We start from the raw sequence: 25,580 nt of genomic DNA on the forward strand, positions 1-25,580 counted from the left end.
CAACATAGCAGTGATGTCAGAAAAAAATGACCCAGTGCAGCGCTCTAGCCAGTGCCTCACCACCGTGTTTAAACAGCTCTCCTGGTAGTTGGTCCACTCCAGGGGCTTTGTTGTTTTTCAGCCGGCCGATCTCCTCCTGGTTTTCCTTGAGATTCGGAGCCAGAAGTCGCATGTCCTGCGCGCGTGCTCCTAGGTTCATTACCAAACCGCCACCGTTGTCTGCCATATCGCCATTCAGGTGCTCTTCGTAGTGCTGCCGCCACCTTTGGATCACCTCACGCTCATTCGTGAGAAGGTTGCCGTTTATGTTCTTACACATATCGGGATGTGGCACGTGGCCCTAACGTGAACGGTTCAACTTCTCATAGAACTTTCGTGCGTTATTAGCGCGGTACAGTTCCTCCGTCTCTTCGCGGTCTCGATCTTCCTGCTGGCGCTTTTGTCTGTTCCGCGCCCGTTTGTATCGTGCCTCGTTCGCCCTCGTGCGGTGTTGAAGCAATCTCGCCCATGCTGCATTATTCCCCTCAACTAACTGCTCACATTCGCCGTCATACCAGTCGTTTCTCTGATCCAGGGGCACCGTGCCAAGTGCAGTGGTTGCGGTGCTACCAATGGCGGATCGAATATCTATCCAGCCATCTTCAAAAGACGCTGCGCCTAGCTTCTCGTCCGTTGGAAGTGCTACTTCCAGCTGCTGCGCGAAATCATGGGCTAGTCTACCGTTTTGTAGCCGCCCAATGTTAAGCCGCGGCGTCCGACTACGACGAGTGTTGTACAGGCATACTGCAACGAAGTAGTGGTCGGATTCAATATTCGCACTTACCGCAATGCGGACGTTCGTGATGTCGGAGAAGAAATTACCGTCGATTAGAAAGTGATAGATTTGGTTTTCCGTTTCTTGGTTAGGTGATCTCTATGTAGCCTTGCGGATATTTTTGCGGGGAAATAAGGACTACCATATCGCGGGAGGTTGCAAAGTTTATGCATCGTTGGCCGTTGTCGTTCGATACGGTGTACAGACTATTCGGTCCGATGACCGGTCTATACATTTCCTCCCTTCCTACATGCGCGTTCATGTCGCCGATGACGATTTTGACGTCCCGCAGTGGGTATCCATCGTATGTCTGCTGCAGCTGTGCGTAGAACGCTTCTTTCTCGTCGTCAGGTCTCCCTTCGTGTGGGCAGTACACGTTGATGATGCTATAGTTGAAGAAACGGCCTTTTATCCTCAGCTTGCACATCCTTTCGTTGATTGGCTGCCACCCAATCACACGTTGGCGCATCTTACCCAGCACCATGAAGCAGGTTCCCAGTTCGCTGGTGGTGCCACTGCTTTGATAGAAGGTAGCCACTCGATGTCCGCTTTTCTACACTTTCTGCTCTGTCCAGCAAATCTCCTGCAGCGCTACGATGTCGAAGTTGTGGGGATGTAATTCATCGTAGATTATCCTGTCACAACCTGCGAAGCCTAGCGACTTGCAGTTCCATGTTCCAAGCTTCCAATCGTGATCCTTTATTCGTCGCCTAGGTCGTTCGTAATGGTTGTTTTCATAGGCGACTTATTGGGTCTGCGCAAACCTCCTGTCTCGTCGGAGGGCCGTCGTGTCAGGTCTTTTTAGCGTCCCACCTAACGACAGGACTTGGCCTTGTGCGCTTTGAGCGGCACACGGTCGCTTTGGCGCAGCCTATTTGCAGATACATGCAACTTTTTTATAGAAGTTGAGCAGACCCCACTTTCAAACCCCACCTCATCCTAGGCGGGCATTACAACTCGCAGATGGCCTGGGGAGGGATCGTCAAGCCCTTGGACATAGTCCCTGCTGCTTTGATCCTTGCAATGATGATGCTCTCAAATAATAAATGGTGAATTTCAATAATAATATCTTCTTACAACTTATTGAAGTCAGTACAAATTACTATTACAAAAGCTTAAACGCTTGAAGAGTACAAATGAGTTGTCCTTGCAATGACTGTGCGGTTACTAGATTCAACATGCGGTTTATCAAAAAGTCGCAGCTTTATAGGACGGATTTTGAGAACTGGTCATTTCCTCGTCTGTTCCGAAACTCTCGAAGAATCACTTGATAGTAACCAATAAGTGGTTTTTGCGTTGCTTTGGAACTTACAATGCTAAAACAAACAGAAAATGAGAAGTTACAGTTTTCTGGAACGAATCTCTTCGGAAGTTTCCTAACTTCTGGAAAACTTTTGGATGGCTTTCCAGGCTCAATAAATGGTCTTTGCAATAATTTTGCTTTGACATTGTTAAAACAAACGGTTTAAAGAAAGTCGCAGCTTTCTGGAACGAGTTACTGGAATTGATCACTTCTCCGGATATTCCGGAACTCCCGGAAAACCAGTAGTTTTCCACCAGAGGTCAATTAGTCATTAATAGAACGACACAGCACATTTATTATTGGTTCTAGTTAGGCCCTTTGACTTCATCGCAGCTGCATTTTCAATAGACTTCTCACCCTCCAATGCCCTCATACTATTCAAGTTTTCCCTACGCTTAGCTCCCCCATTCTCAGGCGCGCATAGATAGCCTGCCTGAAGTTTTTCCAACCCAAGCAAGTTTTCCATCCCATATTCGTACCGCATCGAGCACACACACAATACATAGGAACTCGTGCATAGACAGAATTGTGTGTTTGCGTGTCACTCGGTACAGCCGCATGTTTGGGTCCATAAGTTGGTGTTAGTAAACAGGAAGTTCCATCTCGCCATCGTACCTCCCTAATGTGTGCACGGTGCACTGCATACACTCGGAATTCGGAGGCACACACTCGGGAGGTCATTGCACATATAAGCTTTCGTCGTCCTCGTCGTCGATTGTGCCTGCGACTGCGAAGTGCAACTGCACCCGGCTGAAAGGTGCCCCCCTTTCGGCGCGCAACACCTCTCCGGTGCCGAGAAGCTAAGCCAACCTCCCTTGTTAGCTGATGCTTTTTGCGCTTTCCATTGTACGCACGGAGAACCCGGAACAACCCGGACAGCGGGTGCAGTGGCTGTGTCCCGGTTTCGCTGCAATCGAGTGGGGTGGGAAGGCACACCCCACCACGCCCAGTCTCACGCCCCAATCGGCGTCCTTGTCCTCCTCCTTGTCGCGGCGACACCGCTGCTGGATGATGATGATGGCACGCTCGTGATGCTGCTGCTTGCTCGAATTAGTTTCAAATGAATCGAAATGGTCCATTAAACCGACAAAGTAAACAACGAGGTAGCACAGAAGCAGACCTCCAAACGGGACCGGCATGGCATGTCCACCATTATCGAGCAATCATTTTCGAAATTTTCTCACATAATTTTCACAAAATTTATAATTTGGAAGACCACTATTAATACTCGTATTTTTTGGTTCCTTTTTACAATATTGATGGAATGCTATTCAATTTCTGATACAACTTTATAAAAAAAAACTCTGTTCGTTTTACCTGTCCGGTGTTTGGGTCACGAATTGGCTGGGTAAAAAGTTGTTCGTGCTAGCCACATGATATGTAAATGTTGAAATGACTTAGAAAAATCACAATAAATTAATGTGGAGTAGAAAAATTAAGATTAAAATGCTAGATGCCAAGAAAAGAAGGTTCGTTTGTGCTCTTGGAATGTAAATGAAAATCGTTTTTAGGCCTAGATTATTAAAAATGTAAATTGTCCTGATCCCGGCCACTGTGCGCTGCCTCGCCATCGTCCTTAGCGCAGAAGTGGAAACATTTCCGGAACCGAAGGAATGTGAAGCACAAATCGCTGCTGTATTAAAGTAAATTGAGAAAAGCGGAGAGCTGTAAAGTGCAAGTTTGTTGTAGCTTGCCGCTAGACAGCTTGTGAGCAATTGGGTAAATAAAGCACGAGCAGACTTTGTCTCTCTAATGGTTGGTGTCGTTGATTTGATTGATTTTTTATTGAATTATGTAGTAAAATCTTGACGTTGGATAATGGCATCTATGAAATGATGACGTTGGTTATTCAATGAGCATCTTCTTGTATTCTTATCGTTTCGCTTTTTGGCGATGAATTGTGATTCAGAAGCAACAATTATGCAGTGACAAAAATCCAGTGAGTATCAATTAAATTAGTCTTCTAACTCATACTCATTCTTCTTCTGACGACAATTTATATTGTCTGCACAATCAGCAATATTCTGTAAATTAGCGTCTATTTTTATGCACAAATTTGATTTATGAAATCAAACGCACAAATAAAGGAATGCGCTGTGATTTAAAATTAAAATCAAGTGCTTCAAAGTTTTCTTCAAAAGACTAAAAGACAAAAAGACAAAGCATAGCATAGTTACGGTATAATTCGTAGATTGGACACTAGTCATACTTATGTTTTTCTTTTGAAATCCTTATTCAGATTGCTATCAGAAATCAAGGTGGGTGTGGTCCTTGATTTCAATCTAGGATAAAAATCACAAAAGCATGAGGATTACTACTCCTGGCCACGCCCATCTTCACCGTAACTTGGGAGGGGAAGGAAGTGTTGATGTAGTACTTACTTAACGAGAGGCCCCCGACTCAGCGACACCCTCATAAGTACCACGGAGTTGGATATTAGGGAAGGTATTCGTTGGGTCAGGATTTGCCTGTAGCTGACAATGTGACCGTGGTAGATCTTACACCGTAACGCACCACGCAAAGGTGTCTACCCAGCGTTACGGGGGGACAAAAAGACTAAAAAAGACAAAAAGACAAAAAGACAAAAAGACAAAAAGACAAAAAGACAAAAAGACAAAAAGACAAAAAGACAAAAAGACAAAAAGACAAAAAGACAAAAAGACAAAAAGACAAAAAGACAAAAAGACAAAAAGACAAAAAGACAAAAAGACAAAAAAGACAAAAAGACAAAAAGACAAAAAGACAAAAAGACAAAAAGACAAAAAGACAAAAAGACAAAAAGACAAAAAGACAAAAAGACAAAAGACAAAAAGACAAAAAGACAAAAAGACAAAAAGACAAAAGACAAAAAGACAAAAGACAAAAAGACAAAAGACAAAAAGACAAAAAGACAAAAGACAAAAAGACAAAAAAGACAAAAGACAAAAAGACAAAAAGACAAAAGACAAAAGACAAAAGACAAAAAAGACAAAAAGACAAAAAGACAAAAAGACAAAAGACAAAAAAGACAAAAAGACAAAAAGACAAAAGACAAAAGACAAAAAAGACAAAAAGACAAAAAGACAAAAGACAAAAAGACAAAAAGACAAAAAGACAAAAGACAAAAAGACAAAAGACAAAAAGACAAAAAGACAAAAGACAAAAAGACAAAAGACAAAAAGACAAAAGACAAAAAGACAAAAAGACAAAAGACAAAAAGACAAAAAGACAAAAGACAAAAAGACAAAAAGACAAAAGACAAAAAGACAAAAACACAAAAGACAAAAAAACAAAAAGACAAAAAGACAAACAGACAAAAAGACAAAAAGACAAAAAGACAAAAAGACAAAAAGACAAAAAGACAAAAAGACAAAAAGACAAAAAGACAAAAAGACAAAAAGACAAAAAGACAAAAAGACAAAAGACAAAAGACAAAAAACAAAAAAAAAAAGACAAAAGACAAAAGACAAAAAGACAAAAAGACAAAAAGACAAAAGACAAAAAGACAAAAGACAAAAAGACAAAAGACAAAAAGACAAAAGACAAAAAGACAAAAAGACAAAAGACAAAAGACAAAAGACAAAAAGACAAAAAGACAAAAAAGACAAAAAGACAAAAGACAAAAAGACAAAAAGACAAAAGACAAAAGACAAAAAGACAAAAGACAAAAAGACAAAAAGACAAAAGACAAAAAGACAAAAGACAAAAAGACAAAAAGACAAAAAGACAAAAAGACAAAAAGACAAAAGACAAAAAGACAAAAGACAAAAAGACAAAAGACAAAAAGACAAAAGACAAAAAGACAAAAAGACAAAAAGACAAAAAGACAAAAAGACAAAAAGACAAAAAGACAAAAAGACAAAAAGACAAAAAGACAAAAAGACAAAAAGACAAAAAGACAAAAAGACAAAAAGACAAAAAGACAAAAAGACAAAAAGACAAAAAGACAAAAAGACGGAGAAAGGAGGCTTCCGAGCCTCTTGAAAGGAGGCTTCCGAGCCTCTTGAAAGGAGGCTTCCGAACCTCTTGAAAGGAGGCTTCCGAGCCTCTTGAAAGGAGGCTTCCGAGCCTCTTGAAAGGAGGCTTCCGAGCCTCTTGAAAGGAGGCTTCCGAGCCTCTTGAATGGAGGCTTCCGAGCCTCTTGAAAGGAGGCTTCCGAGCCTCTTGAAAGGAGGCTTCCAAGCCTCTTGAAAGGAGGCTTCCGGCCTCTTGAAGGAGGCTTCTGAGCCTCTTGAAAGGAGGCTTCCAGGCCTCTTGAAAGGAGGCTTCCGAGGCCTCTTGAAAGGAGGCTTCAGGCCACTTGAAAGAGGCTTCCAGGCCTCTTGAAAGGAGGCTTGAGCCTCTTGAAAGGAGGCTTCCAGGCCTCTTGAAAGGAGGCTTCCAGGCCTCTTGAAAGGAGGCTTCGAGCCTCTTGAAAGGAGGCTTGAGCCTCTTGAAAGGAGGCTTCCAGGCCTCTTGAAAGGAGGCTTCCAGGCCTCTTGAAGGAGGCTTGAGCCTCTTGAAGGAGGCTTCCAGGCCTCTTGAAAGGAGGCTTCTGAGCCTCTTGAAAGGAGGCTTGAGCCTCTTGAAAGGAGGCTTCTGAGCCTCTTGAAAGGAGGCTTCCTGAGCCTCTTGAAAGGAGGCTTCCGAGCCTCTTGAAAGGAGGCTTGAGGCCTCTTGAAAGGAGGCTTCTGAGCCTCTTGAAAGGAGGCTTCTGAGCCTCTTGAAAGGAGGCTTGAGCCTCTTGAAGGAGGCTTCTGAGCTCTCTTGAAAGGAGGCTTCTGAGCCTCTTGAAAGGAGGCTTCCAGGCCTCTTGAAAGGAGGCTTCCTGAGCCTCTTGAAGGAGGCTTCGAGCCTCTTGAAAGGAGGCTTCCAGGCCTCTTGAAAGGAGGCTTCCAGGCCTCTTGAAAGGAGGCTGGGCCTCTTGAAAGAAGGCTTGAGCCTCTTGAAAGGAGGATTCCAGGCCTCTTGGAAGGAGGACTTCCAGAGCCTCTTGGAAGGAGGCTTCCAGGCCTCTTGGAAGGAGGCTTCTGAGCCTCTTGGAAGGAGGCTTCTGAGCCTCTTGAAGGAGGCTTCCTGAGCCTCTTGAAAGGAGGCTTCCGAGCCTCTTGAAAGGAGGCTTCCTGAGCCTCTTGAAAGGAGGCTTCCGAGCCTCTTGAAAGGAGGCTTCCAGGCCTCTTGAAAGAAGGCTTCCGAGCCTTTGAAAGGAGGCTTCCAGCCTCTTGAAAGGAGGCTTCGAGCCTCTTGGAAGGAGGCTTGAGGCCTCTTGAAGGAGGCCTGAGCTCTTGAAAGGAGGCTTCCAGGCCTCTTGAAAGGAGGCTTCCTGAGCTCTTGAAAGGAGGCTTCTGAGCTCTTGAAAGGAGGCTTCTGAGCCTTTTGAAAGGAGGCTTCCGAGCCGCTTGAAAGGATGCTTCCGGGCATCTTGAAGGGAGGCTTCCGGGCCTCTTGAAGGGAGGCTTCCGGGCCTCTTGAAAGGAGGCTTTCGAGCCTCTTGAAAGGAGGCTTCCGAGCCTCTTGGAAGGAGGCTTCTGAGCCTCTTGAAAGGAGGCTTCCTGAGCCTCTTGAAAGGAGGCTTCTGAGCCTCTTGAAAGGAGGCTTCTGAGCCTCTTGAAAGGAGGCTTCCAGGCCTCTTGAAAGGAGGCTTCTGAGCCTCTTGAAGGAGGCTTCTGAGCCTCTTGAAAGGAGGCTGGAGCCTCTTGAAGGAGGCTGAGGCCTCTTGAAAGGAGGCTTCCAGGCCTCTTGAAAGGAGGCTTCCTGAGCCTCTTGAAGGAGGCTTCCAGGCCTCTTGAAAGGAGGGCTGAGCCTCTTGAAAGGAGGCTTCCTGAGCCTCTTGAAGAGGCTTCCTGAGCCTCTTGAAAGGAGGCTGAGGCCTCTTGAAGGAGGCTACCGAGCCTCTTGAAAGGAAGCATCCAGGCCTCTTGAAAGGAGGCTTCCAGGCCTCTTGAAAAGAGACTTCTGGGCCTCCTGAAAGGAGGCTTCCTGAGCCTCTTGAAAGGAGGCTTCCTGAGCCTCTTGAAAGGAGGCTTCCTGAACATCGTGAAAGGAGGCTTCTGAGCCTCTTGAAAGGAGGCTTCCGAGCCTCTTGAAAGGAGGCTTCCAGGCCTCTTGAAAGGAGGCTTCCGAGCCTCTTGAAAGGAGGCTTCCAGGCCTCTTGAAAGGAGGCTTCTGAGCCTCTTGAAGGAGGCTTCCAGGCCTCTTGAAAGAAGGCTTCCGAGCCTCTTGAAAGAGGCTTCCGAGCCTCTTGAAGGCGGCTCAAGCCTCTTGAAGGAGGCTCCAGCCTCTTGAAATGTGGCTCCCAGGCCTCTTGAAAGAAGGCTTCCAGGCCTCATGAAAGGAGGCTCCCAAACCTCTTGAAAGGAGGCTCCCAAGCCTCTTGAAAGAAGGCTCCCAAGCCTCTTGAAAGGATGCTCCCAAGCCTCTTGAAAGGAGGCTCCCAAGCCTCTTGAAGGAGGCTTCTAGGCCTCTTGAAAGGAGGCTTCCAGGCCTCTTGAAAGGAGGCTTCCAGGCCTCTTGAAAGGAGGCTTCCAGGCCTCTTGAAAGGAGGCTTCCAGGCCTCTTGAAAGGAGGCCTGAGTTCTTGAAAGGAGGCTCTGAGCCTCTTGAAAGGAGGCTTCCAGAGCTCTTGAAAGGAGGCTTCTGAGCCTCTTGAAAGGAGGCTTCCGAGCCTCTTGAAAGGAGGCTTCCAGCCTCTTGAAGGAGGCTTCCAGGCCTCTTGAAAGGAGGCTTCCGAGCCTCTTGAAAGAAGGCTTCCGAGCCTCTTGAAAGGAGGATTCCGAGCCTCTTGGAAGGAGGCTTCCGAGCCTCTTGGAAGGAGGCTTCCGAGCCTCTTGGAAGGAGGCTCCCAAGCCTCTTGGAAGGAGGTTCCTAAGCCTCTTGAAAAAAGGCTCCAAAGCCTCTTGAAAAAAGGCTCCCAAAGCTCTTGAAAGGAGGCTCCCAAGCCTCTTGAAAGAAGGCTCCCAAGTTTTTTGAAAGGAGGCTCCCAAGTCTTTTGAAAGGAGGCTCCCAAGCCTCTTGGAAGGAGGCTCTCAAGCCTCTTGAAAGGAGGCTCCCAAGCCTCTTGAAAGGAGGCTCCCAAGCCTCTTGAAAGGAGGCTCCCAAGCCTCTTGAAAGGAGGCTCCCAAGCCTCTTGAAAGGAGGCTCCCAAGCCTCTTGAAAGGAGGCTCCCAAGCCTCTTGAAAGGAGGCTCCTAGGCCTCTTGAAAGGAGGCTCCCAGGCCTCTTGAAAGGAGGCTCCCAAGCCTCTTGAAAAGAGGTTCCTAAGCCTCTTGAAAAAAGGCTCCAAAGCCATTTGAGAAGAGGCTCCCAAACCTCTTGAAAAAAGGCTCCCAAACCTCTTGAGAGGAGGCTCCCAAGCCTCTTGAAAGGAGGCTCCCAAGCCTCTTGAAAGGAGGTTCCCGAATTTTTTGAAAGGAGGCTCCCAAGTCTTTTGAAAGGAGGCTCTCAAGCCTCTTGGAAGGAGACTCCCAAGCATCTCCCTAGCATCTTGAAAGGAGGCTCCCTAGCCTCTTGAAAGGAGGCTCCACAGCCTCTTGAAAGGAGGCTCCCAAGCCTCTTGAAAGGAGACTCCCAAGCCTCTTGAAAGGAGGCTCCCAAGCCTCTTGAAAGAAGGCTCCCAATCCTCTTGAAAAAAGGCTCCCAAGCCTCTTGAAAGGAGGCTCCCAAGCATCTTGAAAGGAGGCTCCCAAGCCTCTTGAAAGGAGGCTCCCAAGCCTCTTGAAAGGAGGCTCCCAAGCCTCTTGAAAGGAGGCTCCCAAGCCTCTTGAAAGGAGGCTCCCAAGCCCCTTGAAAGGAGGCTCCCAAGCCCCTTGAAAGGAGGCTCCCAAGCCCCTTGAAAGGAGGCTCCCAAGCCTCTTGAAAGGAGGCTCCCAAGCCTCTTGAAAGGAGGCTCCCAAGCCTCTTGAAAGGAGGCTCCCAAGCCTCTTGAAAGGAGGCTCCCAAGCCTCTTGAAAGGAGGCTCCCAAGCCTCTTGAAAGGAGGCTCCCAAGCCTCTTGAAAGGAGGCTCCCAAGCCTCTTGAAAGGAGGCTCCCAAGCCTCTTGAAAGGAGGCTCCCAAGCCTCTTGAAAGGAGGCTCCCAAGCCTCTTGAAAGGAGGCTCCCAAGCCTCTTGAAAGGAGGCTCCCAAGCCTCTTGAAAGGAGGCTCCCAAGCCTCTTGAAAGGAGGCTCCCAAGCCTCTTGAAAGGAGGCTCCCAAGCCTCTTGAAAGGAGGCTCCTAAGCCTCTTGAAAAAAGGCTTCAAACCCTCTTGAAAAAAGGCTCCCAAACCTCTTGAAAGGAGACTCCCAAGCCTCTTGAAAAAAGGCTCCCAAACCTCTTGAAAGGAGACTCCCAAGCATCTTGAAAGGAGGCTTCCAAACCTCTTGAAAGAAGGCTCCCAGGACTCTTGAAAGGAGGCTCCCAAGCCTCTTGAAAGGAGGAGCCTTTTGAAAGGAGGCTTCCCAGCCGCTTGAAAGGAGGCTCCCGAGCCTATTAAAAGAAGGTTTTGAGCCTCACAAAAAAAGCTTACGAGCTCTTGCAACGAAGCTACTGAGCTCTTCAGAAAAAGTTTTCATGCCTCTCGAATGGAGGCTTCCGAATAAGGGATGGGAAAAATCAAAATTTCAGACAATCTGGTTTGATCAACACTCACACGCGATCACACTTTTTAACTATCGATTGACAAAAACTCACCTTGCTGGTATGTATGCTGGTGTTATGTTTAAAAATTGTATCTTAATTTAAAGCATTTACCTTAACTTTTTGAACTCTTTTTCCATCCTACCACGAAAGCATAACGCTTAATTTAAGAACAGAACTGTAAACATTTAGCTGGTATTAGTAAGGTTTATATTTAAATGATAATTCTGTGTTTATTATTGTTTGAGTCCAAAGTTATAGCCGGCGACAACACGCCTAATAGTGTTATTTGAAAATTTCTTAAATTGTCGGGTTTCTGTCAAACCGCACCAAGTGGCTTTTTAACTGACTTGAAATATTTTGTTTATAATAGGAAAGGAAATCATAGTAGAATATCAGTTCATAAGTACATTTGTTGTAGGATAACCTTACCCAGATAAAAATATGTTGTGATGCACATATTTGGAGCATGCAAATAAACGCAATATTCAATCGATTTTTTAAATTGAAATAAACTTAAAAGGTGCTTGCTAGTAAAATTCAATCAAATTTAATTGAATAGTGAATGTTAATTCGTTTGAAGGGTTAAGCTGCAATTTTACACGTCGTTGAATATTCACAACTATTTGCTGTGTAGTCATGGGGTTGAGAGATATCCGATACGATTTGTTATCAATTGAATCTGCTAAACGAAAGTTTGGGAAGAAAAATGGGTGATATTTTGTTTGTTTGTAAAAATAACAATCAATATCGTCTGAGAATGATTCAGCACAACACTGTTCCAAACTTTTAGATACAAGATTTTAGTCACTCGACGTTTTGTCTTTTTGATTTTTTGTCCCACAGCTCTTCATACACTGTACTGGCTATTGTAGGCAGAATTCAATGGGTTTTGATTAGCTTAATGTGACCAGCAAGCATCCTGCCAAACGCGGGACGCCTATCTGGATTGTGTCACAGGCTTGAAAATGAATCCTGCAAAAGAATATTTCGCATAGATTTCGACCCAAAAAAAATATATAAAAATGTTTGTAAGGTTGTATAGTTTGGAATAAATTTGTAAACCAAAGTTGAAAAACGCAGCGTCCCGCGAAACGCAGGACGTCTGGTCACATTAGATTAACTGATAGCATATCATGTAGGTACAATACAAAGTTTTGAAATAAAAAATTACACAATAATCAAAACTGTATAAATAAGTTTTTATTGGAATTGTAATACATCCGCCATTACGCATTTTTGTTAGAGGTACCCCGTGAAAGAACTCACTCACTTAATTTTTTTCGCCAAGATCTCGGCCTTTTTGTTTATTTTCCCGAGGTGGGCACCAGCGAGTTTCAGCAAACATGATTTTTGCCTAGATCTCAGTAAATGTGACGTTTCAGTTGCTGAGATACGGTAAATGATTTGCCGAAAATCAGTAATAAACCAAATTTTCTGCCGAAGTTCAGTTCTGAAATTTACTGAGCTACAGTGGTGCCCTATTTTACCGAGCTCGAGAAAGAAAAAGTTAGTGTGCAGTTTTTTTTAAAGAATTGCTAGATGTAGATTAATGTCCGGAGAAAATTCTGTAGGAATAACCGACAGCAAAATATAGAATATCAAATACTATAGTAATATATAATATATTATAATAATATATGATTATAAAATGCTAAATTTGGAAACTGACTTCTAATTTTATGCTGCGTTCGTATTTTTCATTTCTGTTTAAATATCACCGGTGCAGAAGTGGGTCCCAATATAGGGCCCGGAAACAAGGGTAGGAACCCAGATAGAGACTCCCGTAGCCACGCTCTTTTAATGAATTGTGACTGTTATAACATTCGAATCGATTTCTATTCATTATTTATCGTTGGGTTAATATTAACCGTCATGTACATCATCTCAATGTCAGAACTTGATTCTAGAAGTTTTTCAATATTGTTAAATTGAAACCTTTCGGGTCACATTTTAGTACTACGAGGAAGGCAAAACATAGGAAGCATTACAGAGTCACTGCAAAACCAAATTTAAATAGGAAAGACATTGTAGTCAGCCACCATCCTTATCCCTTAGCGAAGCCATTGTCTGTCCCATAGCTGCATCTGGGAAGTCTCGGTGCCGTACGACAACAAAGAACTTTGTTTCGCTTCGTAAAGCTCAAAAAGGCGAACCAAGACCAACCCCAACACTCTGCTCTGCATTCAGATACGAACCCATCAGCTAGCACACCGATTCCGACCATCACTCCATTGCATTGCACTGCACTGCATGGCCAGCCCGGACGTCGTCGCGGTGAAGCACGAACAACCGGTCCAGACGTTATGATTGCATTTTCCAAGGGCTGCCACCCACTGCCCCCATAATAATCATCTTCACGACCACCAGCGTCATCGTCATCATCATCATCGATGGCGACGTCGCCGTCATCATCGTAAAGAGGCAATAAGGCAAACAGGGCCAGGAAATGGAATATCTCGTTCTTCAACTCACTCCTTCGGCAGCGGTTAGTGGAGAGCCATTTTAACAGTCTTAGCCAATGTGCGGTTCTATGCTCGCCGATGTCTGACGGTCTGCCCGGGGGGGTTTGGTCTTCAAAGTGAGAGAAAATAGGGGAGCCGCTACTGACCAGTAGAAAGGGTAATTAAGGATTATGAAGCACTTTGACTGGGTTTTCTTTTTATGGCAAGCGTGGAACAGTTTCTGCCCAGCCATGCAGTTTAGTTGTGCTGCTCGATGGACAAAATTGTTGGACCGGTGCATTTTCGTTGTTTTGTAATGCTGCAAGGAAACTGGCGATGGTTCTGTAGATGACGTTTTCTTCATGGTTTTGAACATAGCGATAAAAGGCTGACAACAAAGAGGTTGACACTGCATACAAGGAATCACCTTGGCCGTACAATAGATAGCGACGACAAAGAATATCTTCTTCTCGAAGTAATTTTTTTAACTAAGTTTCCTTGAAAGTATCAGTAGGCTGCACACAACCGGTGATTGTTAGATTTTACCTGTTTTAGAACGGGACATATACGAAAATGCTTCATTCCATACAAATATTGTATGAAACCCTGATACTGTGTTGTACAAAGTTGTGCCGAAAGGCTATCATTTTGCACCAAAACGAACATTTTATGAAAGCCTCAGAGACCCAGTTAGACAACTTTTCATATAGTAATCGTTAACCGATTTTCTCGCAACAAGTTTCATTCAACAGGGAGCAAAGTCTAGTTGAACACTATTGAATCGACCGTTGCGTTTGGAAGTTATCAAGAAAATGGTACACACTAATTTTTTTCCACTGAAACTCAGCAAAGTTTCGCTGAATTTTGCCGAACTGAAAGCTCAGCAATCTTTTCAGCAAAATAAAATTAACGAAATGTTCAGCAATCTGAACTGCTGTCATATCTGACAGATGTTTACTGAGTTATCAGTATTTTGCTAGCATGTGCTGAAAATTCCGCATTTCGGATTGTAGTATTAATTGACAGCACTTAGCTGGATCAATTCAGCAAAACATACCAAACTGCTGAAATACCAGCTGATTATAATTGATCATATTGTTATTATTATTGCTATTCTTTCATGGTAAAAAAAATAATTATTTATAATCTTTATCTTTTATTAGAAGCAGCCAAACAATGAATTTATAAATCAAACATTCACTTCAGTGCAAACATAAAGTTATGCACGGTGGTCGTAAGGTTATCGATGGCCAATACGGCTCCAACAAAAAAATTGTAAAAATTTGCCAAAGAAGGCTCAAACTTCATTTTAAAAATACAGTATGTTTGGAACAGCAGCAAGAAAGCCCGCGGTAAGTCACACCCACCGGAAACACACGCCTGTCGAACAGGATGTATGATGCTCCCTCTTCATACTGCGGTGCCTTGATGACGAGTATCGGTTGCTTTGTCTTCGAATACCCAGAAGCAAATTGTTCGATGTCGTCTTCAGGCTAAAATATAAATATAAATATTAAATATCTTATATTTCACAATAGTACGTTGTGAACATACATTTATCCACTCGGCGATATGATCGAGTAAGTTCAGGTTTTTCTGTGGTCCTTTGATTGACCGCTTGGCCCCACGTGAAGGATTTTTCTCTTTTACAATGACCAGTGCCCGAACAAACTCTGTAATTAAAAAAATATTTCATGATTGTTTAACGACATTTATGCGATTCATTTATAATTAACTTACGAGATTTGATGTATGGGTGCAGATTATGGTGTTTAGTGACAATTTTGGTTTCAAAATTGTCCCATGTTTCATGGAAGTCCACAGCTTTGGAAAAACATCAGTTCAAAATCCATCGTGATCTGTAAGTTGAAAATAATATCGATAAGTATAGTATATTCACCTACTAAACTACCTACATGTTGCAGTAATCTATGTGCTCATACGTTTCAAAAAAGTTTCTTTTCTGAATCTACATTAAACAAATAATTACTAACGATAACAGTATCTTAATATTAAACATCACATACATTAATAACAATGTTTGTATATCGAGTTTTCATTGGAAATAATGATTACGACGTTCAATAATAATGATATACTCTACTACTGTATTAGAATTGGTGAAGAAAATTAAATTCGCCCCAAATGAAATTTAGTGCAGTTTAGTTTGAAATGTTTTTAAATGGGTTGAAATTGTTTACCAGCGATCCGTTATACTCAGTCATCAAAGGAAAAGCATCAAGTAGTTGGTCAACAATGTTACTATCGTCACCGCTGTCCCTGATTTTCTTCCTGGTTTCGAATGTTTTTACCCAGTCGCTCATAATTGCATTCAGCGATGCGTCAGTTGGAACAATGTACTTTAGCTTGTCAATCTGAAATTAAATAAATGATTTAGTATTATGTATGGTGAAACAATAATGGTATTTTATTAGAAAACTAAACACAACACATGTAGTTCAACCAAATAATTGGGCTATTCTACGAGTCGAGTGACGTGAGGTGAGTCGATTTTAGTAATTCTCACGTGAGGTGACCATGTTATTCAAATGGTGCTATCTTCTCACGTCATTCGAGCAATCTCACGTCACTCCACTCGTAGAATAAGCCCAAATAATATACCATTTCTGGCTCAAATCCCAAAAACGATTCATATTTCGAACACTGGCGTTTTGGCACCCTAAAACTAAAAATTCCATCGTTTTTCCGTTCTGAGGATCAAGACTACAAATGAATTCAAGATTGCTCGAATAAAGCCATTTAGCCATTTAAAAGTGAGTGATTGGAATATGAGTCATGTTCGGAATTTGAGTCAAAATGGTATCGGATTTGCCGGTAGATTAATGTACGAAGAGTTGTGTTATGTCTGTTAATCTATGTTGTATTCTTACTATTGAAGAGTCATCCTGATTTGCAGTGCCCTGTGCCACATCGATGTCATCACCATCATGCACGTCACCGAGACGCCTTGGTTGATGAATTTGTTGTTTGTCTTTTTTCACCATGTACTCAATGTGATAGTGAATTTTCCCACTATGTTTGCCTGGTCCTCGGCCGTTAGGGTAGAACCATAATGCCTGAGGACAGGCGGCACTGGTGGACAACATTTCATATCTTCGTACCAAGGATTTGGCAATTACATCTTTGTAATGCGCATTAGGGTGGCTGAAACAAAATCAAAATTACTTTAAATGGTTATGCGCCTGTTCTGCCGTAATCTGGAAAAGTGACAACATGCATGTTTTCCATTTTTCTGTTGAAGAGCTCGATGAGTAGTACTCGTTAACACCATTTTTTTGGAAAATGGCGTATACGTCACTTTTTCAGATTACGGCAGTGTTGGTGTGAATAAATTAAACAATCGAGAATGTATCCATAAAGACATACATTAACACAAAATTGTTGTTTTTGAGCACAAAGCTTTTTCAAGAATGATAATTGAAGCACATCAGTTAATTCATTTTAGTTTAAATAGCTCAATTCAGTACCAACATTTCAAAAGGCAAAACTGCTTTTGTAAACAAGAGCTCACGTCCCTGATGGGCTAATATGAGCCCACCCACGCAATCCAACACCACTGATAGAAGCAGCGATTCCCCTTCTTTCATTAAATGGGGCTGGATTATGTGGATAGGCACAAACTCGGTCTACCACGGACGTGAGAAGCTCTTGTTTACAATAGCAGTTTCGCCCTTTTGAAATGTTGGTGCCGAATTATCGAAGACTGAATAGTGTACATAATGTCATATAACTATATAACTCTTAAATATACTGTACATATCAGTTTAGATCTGTGTATATGGATAAGGGCCGATGCCCACGTAGCGTTTTTTTTTTCAAGCTGCGTGCACGCTGCATCCACGCAAGGTCCCCAGCAACAAATGTAGTCGTGCACACGTATACGTGTGCATTACTACATTTGATGCTGGGTACCTTTCGTGGACGCGGCGTATACGCAGCTTAATAAACCGCTATGTGGACATCGCCCCTAAGGGAACAAGCATATCAAAGGCTACATAGGTCTATTCTTAAATTAGATCTGTGACAAACGGTATAGAAATGTCATTAGGGTACACTGTTCAAAATCTTGAAACGAACTAAAACAGTTCCAATATGCAATTAGATGATAATTGAAATAATGATAATGATAATGAAGATGATAATTGAAATGATTTCACTCACTATCCGAATCTTTTGACCAAGTATTCACTTAGAATCGTTGTAATAGACTTGATCAATTTGAAGTCGACTGAATTTTCTTGTCTGAGCAACTCCATTATGCGCAAGCCTTCAGCAGACTGCCTGAAAATTAAATCGATATCGAATTCCTGCGAAATAGAAAGAAAATTTTTTGATAATAAAATAGCTTATAGTGAAATTAATATTGTGTTACCTTTTCTAACGAAATAGAAGGTCCAGCTTGTTCAAAATCTGACAGATAATCCTCTTCAATAATATCTTCTAGCTTTTCTGTGTCTTCTTCAACAGGAACAGCATTGTATTTCTCAAGCAGCTGAGTTTGGTATTTTTGAATTTTTTTTCGTTGGCCTGTGTTCAATTGTAGTCGACAGAAATCATTGTTGTCCAATGCGATGAAAGTTTCCATATCCGCAATGCCTTCGTGGACTAAACATACAAAATTGAGTTTATATTAACGTTTGTTTCTCTATAAATGTCTGCAAGTAATGTTTAATTCTGTGTTTAGTAATCATTATTGTATATCCTCCTGGAGATGTAGCGCTGTTCTTGATTATATTGCTTCCAAAATGAAAATGTAGTATAACAATTGACTTCATCCATACCAGCCAAGACATATTCTTTGGTTTTCTGAACTTCATATGCTTGTAGAATGTCATTGAAACCAACTACTTCCCAGACTTGTACATAAAACAGAAGATTTTTGTCGATTAGAATTATTTCTTGGATAAGTCCAAAAGATGGAAATTCCGAAATCTTGTTTTTCATAGATATGATACAGTTGGGACGGAAGTGAACACCATTGTAGTCGATCCCTTTACACGAGAAAACCAGATCTGTATCATTTTCTAACAAACGTGCGCACTTCAATGCGTTTACAAGAATCATTTTTCCAGTTTTGTATTCCAAGCGGTTTTGGAATGGTCGTTCCGCTATATCAACAGCTTGTGCAAATACTTGACGCTTGGCTAAGCTCAAGCAAACATTTTTATAGTTGCGAGCGTTGTTCATTTGATTTTTTATATTTTTATTCTTTCCTTCGAATACTCGGCAGTCAAATTGTACAAGAGGTCCAACCTTTTTGATGCAGTCAGGATAATGGTACAGATGATGAAATTTGTTTGGACGTCTACTAAATAACTGGAAAAACACATTATGGAATACATGTATATCCATCTCTAACTCGGCCAATAGATAATCCGGAATAGTAGTTGAAAACGCTATTCTGGTGATGTTGATAAGAACGCTGATCAAATTCATATATTGACAGTTTTCATCCACTTTATGTCCAAATAGGAAAGGGAATACCCTCAGCAATAATAAATATTGGGATGCTGTTTGCCTCATTCTATAAGTATTTGGTTGAAGTAGCATTTGTGCAGTTATGTTTGATGACGGCTTATTTTTCCGGTCTCGGAATCCATAACTGAATGTTGCGATGCGATGGTTGATGTAATCGACACTGATTCCTAGATTCTTCTCTCGCAAATAGTACGATAAGACAAGCTGAATTGTTACAGGAATTATCCCTTCAGCCAAATCGTGCATCACGTCAAAAGTGTGGTTCTCCGATACATGAAATATTGACAGTTCGTTAAGAACACATCCCGCCATTTTCAATCCGCAATCCTTTGAACTTATTTCTTTCTTTCTCAGTTTCTTAAGGTTTGAATTGTACCACTGTTTGTCCTTTGGTGGAAACCTGTGCTCGAACGGATTTTCTTTGAACAGGTTTCGAGAGATGGTGCATTGCCGACAAAATAAACTTGACGATGGTCCCAATAAGCCAAACAGATCGTGGACTGCAAGCGTATCCCCAGCCATTGCAATGACAACTGCTTTAATTACGTATTTTTCAGATCCAAAGAAAACTGATACTCCTTGCTCCAACCGTTTTAGGTCATCAACGAGAGGGTTTAATATTTTACCGAAACCATGCCGCTTGACGTCAGATGATTTGGCATAAATCAAAGGGAACACGGCTTTCTGTGATGAATTGAATTGAGTTGGTATGTTCTGAATCTTGAAGTACATTGCTGCAATCTTGTTGTTTCCAGCTCTAGAACTCAGAGCATTGCACGGCTCAGCATCATCCTCATAAAGAATAATTCGTAATGCCTCAGGATTCACTTGAAAATAGGGACTGTTTTCGAAACACTGCCCACTAGTATACGAACTGTATACTTTCGGATTCAAATTATCTACCACTTCAACAACGTGAGCATTAGCCACCATCGATCGGTTCTGTTTATCCCTCAAGAACATCTTCAAAGAATCGATGATTGGCACGTATTGGAAACTTTCGAAAATCTGTAAATAAATATGTGTTTAAAGTTACCTGCTATTCTCAAAATAATTCAAATTAAGGGTGTTCAGGTCATATTGACCCGGATTTGACTATAAGCAATATCTCAGGCACTCCGCCGCCAAATCCACATGTTTATATACCCAAAATAACTGTTAGCTCAAACATTTCCCTGAACTGACCTCAAAATGTGCTGAAAACTATTTCTGAGATGGTGGAAAACATGATGCATTGAATACTTCTGTAGATGTTCTTGGTTCTCCTAATCATCATGGAGTTCAGACCAAATGAATTACCTCATCAATTATGCTTGGTACAAAACCGATCAACAATGCGTACGATTTACGATTTATATATGTGCAAATGCGACGTTCTGGGCTCCCCAAATTATTCTGGAGATCAAACCAATTGTTGTACCAGGTCGGTGCAAAACCAATAAAAACCCAGTGTTGCTATACCGGCACTTAGCGGCCATGCGTATAATTTGCTATTCAGTTTTGGCTTAGGGCATCTTTAGTAATGTTACAGTTATAGTTATCTTTATTTCCCGAGTTTTACATTTTATAACTGTCAAAGAAATAAAACAACAAATGCATCTTCAGTAGCAGTTATAAGCTGCACATGTTTTATACTGGAAAACGAAAAAATAATCTTCCGAAGCCAATTCAAATGTAAAGCTGTTATGATGTTGATGGAATAGTATTTTTTGTAGCTGATGACGTCGTCTTCTATTGTTTTGAACAAAATAAAACTCGAGTAAATTCTGTTGCAAATTCGTGCAAAAATGCAACTAAGCAGTATTCCAGTTATAAATTTCTCGACGAAACTGTTCGAATTTTAGAACTAATAACGTCTGTTGAAGATGGCATTTTAACAGTTTCAATTTCATTTCCTAACTCCCATACAATTTATACTAAAGATGCCCTAAGATGTTCCAAGTTTTCCAAACCACGGGCTAAACGAATAAATGCAAAAAATACGTAATTTGCAGCGTTAAGCATTAGGACTTTAATGATCTGAACTCAAGAATAGTTTGAAGCATCGTAGATATTGTTATAAATCTGCAATATCGCTGTGAATATAAGGAATTGGAAACAGATGTTGGTAGCATCATATTCTTCCTCAATCGTTATGTAGTTTAACAAGTCTGTTAAATTTCCAGTTGAGTTTTTCATATTTATTTCTCATACCAATATGTGCACGAGTAAATACATAATGTTTCATCTCTTTAAGTTTCATGCTCGTCGCTTCATCTCTATTCATATCCATATTTGTGATGATATCTGCAAAAAGCATTGAATTAATTGAAATTTAAAACGAAGTATCGAAATATGTAGGGGAAACCGCCAAATGTTGAACGGCTAATTTTGTCGCCTATTGTTGAACTCCAATAAGAAATGCACGTGCGTTCAACAATAGGCGAAGAAATTAGCCGTTCAACATTTGGCGAATTACCCTAGTTAGTAATTATCAAAAATTATTTTGTGGAGGGAAATTATAGCCTCCGGTACATCTTAGTTGTGTGAAAAGGCAAAAAAAAACAAATCAAATATGGTTACCGTAGTAGTTTTTCTGTCCAATTCAGGTCATAGTGAAATCAGTGGAATCGAATTACAGCTACATTTGCTAATTTAACAAAAGAAATAGAATGTGTGCTTCCTTCATTGGTTTTCAAATAATCAATGTTTGGAATTGGACTGAAAACGGTAACTGTAACGGTAAGTAACTGATAGGCTTTAATACAAGTATAGAAGCAAAAAGCAAGACACTCACCAGATACTCCAAGGCTCTGTTTTCTTCTTTCGATATAATTTTCGGTTTCGGTCAGCAGAGTGTCTGTCCATCGGAAATGGGAACAGTAGCGTATTATCCATATCCTTCCTGGCAACTTAGTGCCCACTGTGCGTGCTTTCACCGAAAAACATTGCCTTCTGCAGCTCTCCAATGTCTCCACTGAAAAGGTTTATCATCGGTGGACCACTTGAAGCCGCAAATTTCTCCACCTTCAAAAAAAAAAACACATAAATTCACGTTGACCACCAAGTTAGTTTGTAATTAATGGGTTCACTTACCTGTTGGTCGACTAGATTCCACCTCAATTTGAAAGTTAGAATCAATTTTCATGCGCAATGTTTATATTTATGTATTTTCACCAGACGCACCAGACAGGTTGGCTTTTTTTGACAATCGCAATCGAAGCAATCGAATGTTATTTACTCAAAAAGGGGGAGGCCACGGACGGATGCGACAGTGCAATTTGTGTGCAATAATTCTCGGGTACTTATTCAAAAGGACGTATAAGGCTATCTGACGTTTATCATCTTTCTCTTGCACGCGCACAGACGGGATAGGGTTTGTTTTCATACGGAAACGCCGTCTTTGCGAGTGCAAGAGAAAGACGATAAACGTCAGATAGCCTTAAGTGATTTTGTAAACAAAGATTCAAACGCCGATTTGTTCAATCGGATGGCACTCCCACGGAAACCAACATCAGCAACAAGTAGCCGAAGTCTTTTCCTACCTGTCCGTGGTGATGGTTTGCGTAGGAGTCGTGGGAGTGGCATCAGATTGGATAAATCGACGTTTGAGTTTTTGTTTAAAAAATCACATACGTCCTTTTGAATAAGTACCCGAGTTATTGTTATTCTTTTGAGTCGCGTCGCATCGCACACGCACATTGCGTTCATTTTGGCTTGACAGTCGGTAAATTCAAATAGTTTTGATCTGGTTTTGATACACTAGGTGCAAAAAATGTGTTTAGTGGTTCAATGTAACATGTCCGTGTAATTGGTATTTGTCTTTGAAGCAAAAACTTTATATCGCACTAGAAGAAATTCAGTTTCAGCATTCTGAATGCCTAACATCGTCAGGGTATATAAAAATATGATTGTGGTATTACTGATAGTGCACTCCACAGACTGCATAATCATTAGAGTCATTACATGATTATTCAAAATAATTACCTTAATATCCTTCTACTTGGCATTTTTGTAGATCTTTGCTTCCTGTGAACGTAACATGATTGCTCGGGGATCCGGGATAGAGCCAACTTCCTGTTTCAAAAATTTTTCTTGTCGTTTACAGCTTTTGACATCGTCGAAAAGATTTAGAATCGATATATCGTTTTTTAACTTTACAATGTCTTCTGGGGCAAACTGTGTTTTTGACGATTTTATAAATGTATCTACTTGCTGCGATACATACATATTTATTTGATCGATGATACTTTCACAAAAATCCACTGCCTTCAATATTTTAGCTTGTGTGAATGATACATCCGCCCGGAGTTTGCAAACAGCGACAGATGCAAAATTTCTCAGTGAATCAATTGAAAAACCGCTCAGCTCCAAATCGACATGATCGGTTCTTGTATCTATTATAGATATGTCCTGCTCGCTGAGTGATGGGAGTTGATAGTGCTGATCCTGTTGTTGCGGCTGCTGAGTTATTGATTCCTCAATTGGATGTTTCGTCATTATGTGTTGCTTAAGGCTGCTGAACTTCCGGTAGCTCATCCTGCAGCCCTTTTTAGTACATGTATAATATACTAGCGCTTTATGGAAATGTTGTTTGTCCTCATGCACTTTGATATGTCTTCGAAGGCCATCAACATATCCTTCCACTAATTGGTGGCAATGAAAACATTTCAGGACATCCGCCATTTTCCCAACGCTGAAAAAAATATTATCAATTTCAAGTGGACTACTTACCAAATAACTCCTCCAAGTCGCAGCCTTCAGACTTTAAGTTCTGTAAGGTCTCGTAAACTTCCGGATCCATTACTCACTTTTTTCGCCAAATAGTTTACAGGAATTTAAAAATTTTGTGAAAAAACGGAAACGCGAGCTGATTGAATTTGAAAATTGAAACTTTTTTCACCAAGGCAGTGACAGCAGTGTGACAGCCATCAGCGGTCGACAATGCTGAGTGTTCAGCAATCTAGCGAGATTTGCTGAATTTCAGTAAATACCAAACTAATTGCTGATTTTCAGCTAATTTCAAAATTGCTGATTGGTTTTCAGCAAATCAATTTGCTGAAATATTTTTATCGGATTTGGTGTGTACATCGAACCACATCAACGCCATATAAGGTTGATGTCTTGGCTAAATGCGAGAAAGGCAGTATCACCACTCGGTGAATTAAGTTGTTTTTTTTTCCTTTTCATTCAATTTATTTGGTTAACATCTAAACAGATAACACTGCATAAACAATTTTACAGCATTTTAATATTAATCCTGCTGGATATCTAATAACAAGTTCCGCATCTCAAATACACGACGTTATTCGTTGAAATTAACATTTCAAAGTCTGACTGAATTCGTCCTATAGTAGACCACCCTGGGAGTCCATAATAGTAAATTGCTTCCCTATAGTTGTCACTTCATTTTATTTTCATGTTCCGTTTCGGGACGTTCTTCCTTATTATGGACCCCTCAAAATATTTCTATAATGGACACTCTACTGTTTATTTTTTATAGAATTGTAAAAAATCATCTAATTTTACTTTCCATAGCATTTCCAATGCATGTAATCAAATCATAGGACTGTAAGGTAGGTTCTCCCTATGAAATTTCATAGCAAAATGTTACATTGTGCTGCAATAATGAATTTTTAGAATTTTGGGTTGTTCTACGGAAGTGGTCCAAATGCGATTATCTTTCAAATAAGGCTTGAGCACCACGACTTTTAGAACATAATGTTTTTTGGACACCCTCATCCATATGGAGTAACTTGAAATAGTGATGAACTACAGTAAGAACAGAACAAAAGCTCCCTAAAGGATCTCCTTTAGGCAAATTGAGCAAAATAAAAAAACAGGTTGTTAACGAAGCTATTGCGAAGATTTGAAAGAAGCACATTCTCGATTATTTGCTTATATCCAGAATATGTCAGGCCATTAGACCGTAGGCCGAAGGTCATTAGGCTGAATGGTTATTTGGCTGAGCGGTCAATAGGCCGAATGAAAAGTAAGAAGCAAAACGTGAGAAATGAAAATTGAGGGAGCCAAACGCAAAGGGGTGTAAGTGACAAGAAGTTGGTTTTGAGAAAAATGGGTGCAAAACTTTTCAATATTTTTTCGCTTCATAGAAATTGTATGGAAGTTCAAAAAATTATTAATTTTCTGTGAATTTTCACAATTTATATAAGCTCTACTTTCTTCCTTGTTTCTTCTTCATTCTTATTTTCCTTCTTCTTTATTTTCCCTTCTTCATTATTTTTTCTTTTTTATTTCTTCTTCCTTTTCCCTTCTTCCTTATTCCTACTTCTTTCTTTCTTATTTTTTCTTTTTTTTTCCTTCTTCCTTCTTCTTTATTTCTTTTTCCTTCTCCCTTCTTTCTTCGTCCTTCTTTCTTCTTCCACCTCCCTTCTTTCTTCTCCCTTCTGTTTCTTCCTTTTATCTCTTTTCTTCCTTATTCTCTCTTCCTTCTTCTCTCTTCCTTCTTCTCTCTCCCTTCTTATATCTTCCTTCTTCCTTCTTCCTTCTTCTTTCTTCCTTCTTCCTTCTTCCTTCTTCCTTCTTCCTTCTTCCTTCTTCCTTCTTCCTTCTTCCTTCTCCCGTGGGAACATCCCCTCAAAAAAATCTGGAGGAGAATTTCTCCCTTCTTTCTTCTTCCTTCTGTTTCTTCCTTCTTCTATCTCTTTTATTCCTTCTTGTATATTCCTTCTTCTATCTTACTTCTTATTTCTACCTTCTTACTTCTCCCTTTTTCCTTCTTCCTTCTTCCTTCTTCCTTCTTCCTTCTAACTTCTTCCTTCTACCTTCTTCCTTTTTCCTTCTTCTTTCTTCCTTCTTCCTTCTTCCTTCTGCCTTCTTTCTTCTTCCTTCTTCTTTCTTCATTCTTACTTTTTCTTACTTCTTACTTCTTCCTTCTCCCGTGGGAACATCCCCTTTAAAAAATCTGGGAGAGAATTCCTCCCTTCTTTCGTCGTCCTTCTTCCTTCTTCC

The 25,580-nt window shown here is 41.1% G+C and overlaps 1 protein-coding gene and 1 long non-coding RNA gene across 2 annotated transcripts; both read right to left on the reverse strand.

Moving 5' to 3' along the window:
- Positions 1–14,497: 14,497 nt before the first annotated feature.
- LOC134206996 (uncharacterized) lies at positions 14,498–17,736 on the reverse strand. Its single transcript, XM_062682737.1, has 7 exons — positions 17,524–17,736; positions 17,313–17,458; positions 16,022–16,295; positions 15,332–15,505; positions 14,871–14,989; positions 14,685–14,803; positions 14,498–14,623 (listed from the first exon to the last, which is right to left on the reverse strand). Exons 1-5 carry the CDS (start codon positions 17,734–17,736, stop codon positions 14,939–14,941), a joined length of 858 nt encoding a protein of 285 aa, XP_062538721.1. The 3' UTR covers positions 14,498–14,623; positions 14,685–14,803; positions 14,871–14,938.
- A 3,051-nt stretch (positions 17,737–20,787) lies between these two features.
- LOC134211013 (uncharacterized) lies at positions 20,788–21,813 on the reverse strand. Its single transcript, XR_009978911.1, has 3 exons — positions 21,705–21,813; positions 21,406–21,635; positions 20,788–20,915 (listed from the first exon to the last, which is right to left on the reverse strand). It is a non-coding gene; the product is annotated as an uncharacterized LOC134211013 (long non-coding RNA).
- Between the last annotated feature and the right edge of the window lie 3,767 nt (positions 21,814–25,580).

Source organism: Armigeres subalbatus, chromosome 1 (genome assembly GCF_024139115.2).
Source record: "Armigeres subalbatus isolate Guangzhou_Male chromosome 1, GZ_Asu_2, whole genome shotgun sequence".
NCBI classification, from domain to species: Eukaryota; Metazoa; Arthropoda; class Insecta; order Diptera; family Culicidae; genus Armigeres; species Armigeres subalbatus.